Source organism: Bombyx mandarina, chromosome 28 (genome assembly GCF_030267445.1).
Source record: "Bombyx mandarina strain Sakado chromosome 28, ASM3026744v2".
Taxonomy (NCBI): domain Eukaryota; kingdom Metazoa; phylum Arthropoda; class Insecta; order Lepidoptera; family Bombycidae; genus Bombyx; species Bombyx mandarina.
This window is the reverse complement of record NC_143233.1, coordinates 2,548,282-2,556,608: the sequence shown is the minus strand read 5'-3', so window position 1 is coordinate 2,556,608 and position 8,327 is coordinate 2,548,282. Positions and strand designations below refer to the sequence as shown.

The window sequence follows — 8,327 nt, the reverse complement described above, 5'->3', positions numbered from 1 at the left end:
GGAAAACACAAACACAAATAAAGATCTAAACCAATTACACTTACCTAAATCAAGTTAATTAATTTAATTTCACAAATTTTACACTTGCAGATAGTTAGCAACAATTCAGCACCAGATACAAAAGGTGTCGCAAATTTGACAAACGAAATTGCTAAATATCTGCTGTTGTGTGGCAGACAAAAGCATCCGTAATACCGACTTTAAGCCAGTTGTTGTTAGTTGTATGGAAAAGAATGCACTAAAGTTTCACAAATCGCTCTGCAGAGGCAGCACTAGTGATGGTTCGCGATCTGCTTTTTTGTTGTAAGTCCGTAATACGAAATGGACAGTTGACAGCAATATTTGCACAATATTTGTCTTCTGCTAATTGTCTGCGAAATACGTGATACAGCTGCCGTATCCAGCTATTACTACGGATGCCGAAATAATGCGTCACATGATGGAGGAGGAAGTTTGGTATTGGTTTCTGAACGCCAACGATATTTTCATATTGGACCGCGGCTTTAGAGACCCTATCCCTGCCATCGAAGAGCATGGATATGATGCACATATGCCGCCAACAAGGACGAGAGGAGAGCAGTTGAGCACAGTAGATGCAAATAAATCACGTCTAATCACTATGTGTCGTTGGGTGGTAGAGACTATTAATGGTCGCTTTAAAAAAGACTTCAAAATATTCCGCCATGTTTATTTTAATGTAGCGCTTACAAATATGATGACTGATTTTAAAATAACTGCAGCACTTATCAATGCCACTTATCAGCCATATAGAGATAACGCTCATGCCGCAGAGTTTATAAATATAATAAATGAGAATATAAATAGAGAAAATGAATTGGCTGATTACGTGATTCGAAACAACTTAAACAGGCAAAGAGTTGCATTCACGCCGATAGAGGCAAACAATCCCGAATTAAGAGATTTTCCACAATTAACTTACGACGAGCTATTTTTATTTACCTTGGGAATATACCATTTGAAATTGGCCAAATCTTATTGCCATGAACACATGCGGCCAAACGGAGTGTATATAATGGAATTATACCATCGCAGAGAGTTGGTAGAAAATAAAATATTAATACGAGGCAGAATACAGTCTCGTCACATAAGAGCAAAACGCTATTATACATATATACTAATAAATCCGGCATTGCAAGGAAGACAAAGCCTCGAAGGGTATTACTGTTCCTGTATACACGGCCGCCGCACTGTAGGGAGTTGCGCGCACATCGCCAGTGTGGTATACTTTTTATCTTGGGCTATATATCAAGAAGAATTTCACGCACCTGCGGCGTTTTTAGACGAAACTCTTGTAGATTTGGATGCGGCAGAATAAAAGTAAAGAGAAAAACATGTTTTTTTTATTCCTTTTTTCCTCTTGAATTATTGCACAAAAAAGTAAAAAAAAATATATTTTTTTAATGTCCAGTTTCTCCTTATTCCCACGGCTCACAGATATGGGACCTATACCATTGTAAACTAGATTCAATTGCCTATCCACCAGACCTAATTTCATTTTTGTTCGCTGTAGGTAAGTGTCCCATACAAAGGTGCCCGATGTCCTTTATATGAAAGCGAGCAAACAAAAACGATTCAATCTATCAATTTAATCTCGATTTTCTGATCTTTTCAGTTTTAAAATTAATTAGTTTGCGCCTATTTGAAAATTTTCTAGTTTTCAAAATTACCGATAGATGGCGCTGTCTCCAAAATTGTCTAAATTGTTGCGAACGTGTCTGATAAATATATTACATTTCGTAGTTTTTGTGGCTTCACTCAAATATAGTCTCAAAGAATGCGCTCACCATTATACTTTATTTAAACAAAATTTGTTGTGTGAGGCCTTCCCTGTCTACGTGTAATGAGAGATTAAAAAAGAATCGATTGGAATTGTCCTAATTTTTACGCAACTTGTACACGTTTATTTTAGAAACTAAAAAAGCTGTACGAGTATTGATGCAACTATAATCAATTTTTTTTCTAGCACTAATTTAAGGCATATTTCGTTTTAACTGGTTACCAGAGACAATAAACGCAGCATTTTTTTTATTGCTTAGGTGAGTGGACGAGGTCACGGCCCAGTTGGTGTTAAGTGGTTATTGGAGCCCATAGACATCTGCAACGTAAATTCCGCAACCTACACTGAGATATGAGTTCTGAGGTCTCAGTTTTTAAACTACAACGGCTGCCCGACCCTTCAAACTGTAACACATTACTGCTTCACGGCAGAAATTTTCAGGATGGTGGTACCTATCCGTGCGGACTCATTACCACCACTATCAACCTTGACACGTGAGACAGAAAGCTTGGTTGTATTCTTTATCGGCTGTTTATCCTTCAAATAGGCACATTGACAGCTTCAAGGCCCTAATACGCCATCATGTCAGATATTCAAATATATTCAATTTTAAAATATTTCTAATAAATTAGGTGTAAGTTATATACACAGTTTTTGCCGACTCCTTTTTGTATTTATAAAATCATTTTCATTTACATGCAAAAACCTACAACAATATAAATCTTTGAACATAGCAAATGCGCAGATAAAAGCACTTAATCATTTTGATGGCACCGATTTGCATAGAAACCGTTTTGCTGTGAATTACGACGGATCTGTGTGCTTAGTGCGAGTTTTGTAACGTTCTCACTAGCGAGCCAGTTTGCTCAAATTTGTATGCAATTGGAACAGCGCCCCTAGCGGCAAACGTACTCGGTGTTATTTTGTGAGTGCGAGTTCATATTAACGTTGTGATCTCGTAACCGAGTAATTTTACCGAAATGAGTACTACGAATGACATTTGTGCGAGTGCGTGTTACAAATTAGTGGATTTTAACGTTTCGATCGAGTATTTCTTTAGTAGTTTTATTTTTCCAACTAGAGAGGCAAAAATATCATGCCATAGAGCCTAATCTTTTTTTATGAAAAATGATAATATGGAGTGAAATGGATTTGATTAATTTGAAGCATTAATCAATTGGCATGGAATGAAATGAAATGAGATCAGATAATATGGGATAAAATATAATCTCTGCAAAATGCTGATTATATACTGAGATTTTTTTCAGTGGACCTTTTCGAAGACTTCGAGAAGCTACGTCCAGCGGTTTTGTTTAATTTTTTTAAATTTTCGCACTTTCACAGATACTAAACAGTTAATAAACCCACGTTACTTTGTTATTGCACAGATGGGTGGACGAGCTCCCGGCCCACCTAATCTTAAGTGGTTACCGGAGCCCATAGACATCTACAACGCAAATGCCGCCTCCCACCTTGAGATATTAGTTCTAAGGTCTCAGTATAGTTACAACGGTTGTCCCACCCTTCAAACCGAAACGCATTACTGCTTCACGGCAAAAATAGGCAGGGTGGTGATACCTACCCGTGCGGACTCACAAGACGTCCTACCACCAGTAATTACAAAAATTAATTTTGCGGGTTTGATTTTTATTACATGATGCTATTCCTTTACAGTGAAAGTCAATCGTAAACATTTGATAAGTACATATTTCATTAGAAAAATTGATACCCGCCGGCGGGATTAGAACACCGGTGCATTGCAAGATACGAATACACCGGACGCCTTAACCTTTAGGCCAGAACGGTCTCAAAATTACACTTATACACGAAGAAATATTAAATACGCATTAACTAAGAAACATTAAATAGACAAAATAAAACAATTCACACAATTTAGCTCCTCGCGGTCCCTCCAAAATGTCTTTTCATCTTTTTTTCCTAGTTGTTCAATTGTAATGAATAAATCAAAATCAAATCGAGTTTACGTTCTATACGGTGAAAAATGAAGAATTGTGAGTGTGAGTTGAGATATGCTACACGCTTCGCAGGGCGTTTATTCACCGAGAGCAGCAATAATATTATTTCTCGTATATTGGTAGCACGTGATGTTTTGGCATTAGACCGTCTAAATGAAATACAACGCATTTTAACAGCATTTTAATGGGAACCGACTACTTTCAAAATTATTCGGGTAATGTCACGTGTTCAATACTATTTTGTACGTTTAGAATTAAAGTGGCTCAACCCAAAATTCTTAGTTTCTGGTAAACTTCAATATTGTAATACAATAATTGTATTTTTTTAGTTTTTCGGTTTAAACACTTTAAGGCATGCCATTTTATTTGAAAAAGACAGAAAGAGTACTTTGTCCTTTTCTAGACTAAAAGAGACTGTTTAATTTTATAAGCTGATAGAATAATATAGAAAAGAATAATAGGATACCCTCTAATCGTCACATTGGAAAAAGGTATGGCTTTATCATTTTATCATTTAAATTATTTTTTATTGCACTTATAAAACTAATTTAATTTACAATATGTAACTACATATATCTATAACTAATCCGTACTTGTCAAATTCCTCATAAATTGTCAATATTCTTAATAAAATTCCTATTAATAATATACAAGTGCAAATGTTGAGCTGCTTGCTAGAAATGATATAATAGTGTTTTGTTTTTTTGTTGTTTCCTTGTAGGCTGCCTGTAATAATCTAAATCTGTGTGAAAGGCAATAAATGATTTTATTATTATCTACTAATGGTAGTCCAGTGGTCGAAATTTGACCATAATTTATTTAAATTTTAAGTTTGAACATTATTATAGTTCTATTGTCACCTTTCTATTATCATCATTTCTATAATAATCATTGCTCTATGTCGCCAAGGTTACATTATAGAAAAATAATATTAAAGACAAAAAATATTAATCTATTCTCAATTTGACCACAGATTGATAAATCAATAAACAAAAAAAGTATAAATGCATGTGTGTGTGCGTGTGTGTGTGTCAAATACATGGTAATGTGTGTAAGGTTTTTTTATTCATTTAGTTTATTTTTATATTGTTTATGCACAATTAAAAAAAAAATAGCAATCTGCACTACTTCTCTATATTCTCTATGAGTGTGGGAAATTTCATACTTCTCCGTCCGCGCAATTTTCGTGAAAAGGAGTCCAACATTTTTGCTGCACGTATTACCTACTTAAAATGTAGGTTCTTAATAATAATACATAAGTGTTTTGAAATATAAAACTAATCTTAAATTTTTTAGTTATACCACTTCCATTCTAAGGGTGCAATTTCGTAAACAAACTTTGCCGTAATGGCGTAACCTTTAAAATACACGAAAACTGCCCAGCATAAACATATTTTTTTAGTAACTTTAATAGAAGTATTAGAATTAGAAGTTTATTATAGAATTTATTTAATTGTAATTACATATTTAGACATACTTAACATAATTAATCTTGGAATAGGTAATTATTTCAGCTTTTTTTAATTAAAGAAATTATGTTTTACATAGGTTTAATCTTTTAAACGTTGAACGTTTATAAAATGATTGTATTTACGGTAATAGTGTTGATGATCTTCATTAGGTGGCCCAAATATACTAAAATTATTACGAGCATCCATCCTTATTTATAAATGTGTAAAGAAGCAAAATTATTATTACATTGTTCAAATTTCTATATAATTTATAAATATAAATCTGTACGTATGTACCTGTAAATATGTATATTGCGCGCGCGTGTGTGTGTGTGTGTACGCGTGTGTATGTGCGTGTGTGTATATATTTCTATAATAGATAGATACACAGTGTGCAATTCATTTCGAAATTATTCTTGCCCATCTAATGGTTGTCTGGAAGAGATCACTCTTAGCGATAAGACCAAGAAAAAATGTTTCACAATATTTATTCATTTTGTGTACAATAAAGAATACTCTTTCACTGGTGGTAGGACCTCTTGGGAGTCCACACGGGTAGGTACCACCACCCCGCCTATTTCCGCCGTGAAGCAATAATGCGTTTCGGTTCGAAGGGTGGGGTAGCCGTTGTAACTATACTGAGACCTTAGAACTTATATCTCGAGGTGGGTGGCGCATTTACGTTGTAGATGTCTATGGGCTCCAGTAACCACTTAACATCAGGTGGGCTGTGAGCTCGTCCATCCATCTAAGCAATAAAATAAAAAAACTCTATCTCGCTCTCTCTCTCTCATCAAACAACTCTTTAAAAAAAAGCAATGATTTAATAAGAATTAAATGAAAAAGCAAAGAATTAATATGTATTTACAACTAGCTAGACGTCTATAAAATTTTGTAACCGAAAAAATATATGTGTATAAACCATTAGAATAGATAAAACCTTAAAAAACAACATTATTATTAAAAACGAAAGAAAAAATCTTGATATTGTATTGGTTTCACGGCAAAATTTTTAGTGACTACTTAACTTGCTTGAAAGTGAAGAAATACTCTCAAAATCCATTAATTTGTAACTCGCACTCGCACATACAATAATCGAGAGGCTCACTTCGGTAAAGCTATTCGATACATGAGACAGCAACATAAACAAACCTTCTCTCTCCCACAAAATGAGATTCATAAGCTTACCACTAGGTGGCACTGATACAAACTCACACAAATTAAACATAACAATAACATCGACTGAGTAATTAAAAAAACTCGCACTAAGCACAGGTACATTACCCATTACCCGACTAATTATAAATATCGTTAGAAAGCTTGGCATTTCAATTAAACGCCTTAAAAAAAAACTTGCATGCTACCAACATAAAAGAAAAAATTATTGCTTCTAAAGATGAATAAACGTCCTGCAAATCGAGTAACTCGCACTCAGAGCTCCGCACGTTTCACCGTGAAGAGCGTACACTCGATGCGAGTCATTCGATTCGATTTTTGAAACTCGCACTAAGCCTATGGATGAGACGAAGTCTCTAAGACGTTTGTAAAGCAGACGCTTATACAGCTTGCCTAGACACATGCGGAGGCTAATCGGGCGGTAGCACGTCGGATGATTTTTGGGTTAACTGGGTTTATGTATGCTGATAACGTCCGCTTCTTTCTACACGGTGGGAAAGATATAGTTCGTCATAGCGCCATTGAAAATAGATGCTAATATCACGATGAGTTGGGCGGGTAGAACTTTAATAACGCGGTTAGATATACCGTCGGAACCGGGAGCCTTGCAAGGACGTAGGTCTTTGATTAGGTCTTTAAATTCCATCGGGGTGAAGGATCGTAACGCGTCCGAGGGTGGCAAGGACTCTCTGCGTTCGACCTCACTATCTACTAATTCTACATGAACAGGGGCCGCGGATTGAGTGCTGGGCATGCACTGGGTTTTCAGTGTATCGGCCAGCAGCTCTGCTTTTTTGTCATCATCGAACAACTCGAGTCGGCCTGAGGGGCCTATGAGGGGGCATAGTTAATAACGATGGCCTGAGTCTAATTCTGAAACTACTTGGATCGAATGAATCGATTTTAAACGGTAGGCAGCGGCTTGGCTCTGCCCCTGGCATTGCTGACGTCCATGAGCGACGGTAGCCACTCACCATCAGGTGGGCCGTATGCTCGTCTGCCTATACGGCAATAAAAAAAATAAAAAAAAAGAATGTTTTTAATAATGCTATGTCGAGCATATCCGGGCAATGCGCGATATTTAGCGGGTAGTGAGTCGGGGCTAGCGAAGCGGCGATATCGAAGGCGAGTACATCAACTAACGCGTCCAGGCGTCTGCCGTTGGGGGTTGTGGTATGCGAGTACCACCTGATGTGTTTACAATTTAGGTCACCCCCCCAGAATGAACAGTATTTAATTTGAACAAAAAATCTACTAAAAACTTTAAAGTAGGCACCCCCCAAAAAAAATAACTACATAAAGGATTTGTCTCGTTAAAAGTTATAGGCGACTTCGCTAAAAGTTCCATCGTTAACGTTTCAAAAGCTACTTTTACATTCGTACTTCCAACCAAATGTCACTTCGAAAACTTATAATTGGCTCCACACAAAATTTTAACCGGCACGTAATGTATGTTCGCCTAATATTAGAGAAGGTTATAGATTTTTTTGTGTGGGCAATTATAACCGCTGCTACATAACAGACGGATGAACAGAAAACAGTACATATTCTTCTGTATTCTTATTTTGTGCTAATCACCAAAATATTAGATAAAACTAGTAAAATATGTGATAACTTTACCCCAATAAAGCTTTAGTCTCTAATATATTAAGTGTATAATCTATGGCTTTAGTGACAATGAAAAATTGTTGCCAACTCGGTAGGCAATCTACGGGCTAATAGTTGAGCACAGACAATAAATTTTCACACCAGTATCGCTAACCGCCATATTGTGCAATCAGTAGGCTTAGTGCGAGTTTCAAAAATCGAATCGAATGACTCGCATCGAGTGTACGCTCTTCACGGTGAAACGTGCGGAGCTCTGAGTGCGAGTTACTCGATTTGCAGGACGTTTATTCATCTTTAGAAGCAATAATTTTTTCTTTT

At 36.1% G+C, this 8,327-nt stretch overlaps 1 protein-coding gene across 1 annotated transcript; it reads left to right on the top strand.

The window, feature by feature from the left end:
- The first annotated feature begins 400 nt into the window (after positions 1–400).
- LOC149499680 (uncharacterized) lies at positions 401–1,351 on the top strand. Its single transcript, XM_089739176.1, has one exon. It carries the CDS (start codon positions 428–430, stop codon positions 1,334–1,336), a length of 909 nt encoding a protein of 302 aa, XP_089595302.1. The 5' UTR covers positions 401–427; the 3' UTR covers positions 1,337–1,351.
- The last annotated feature ends 6,976 nt before the right edge of the window (positions 1,352–8,327 follow it).

Coding starts and splice junctions, on each gene's coding strand:
- LOC149499680 (XM_089739176.1), top strand. CDS start 428: ATGCGTCACATGATGGAGGAGGAAGTTTGGTATTGGTTTCTGAACGCC.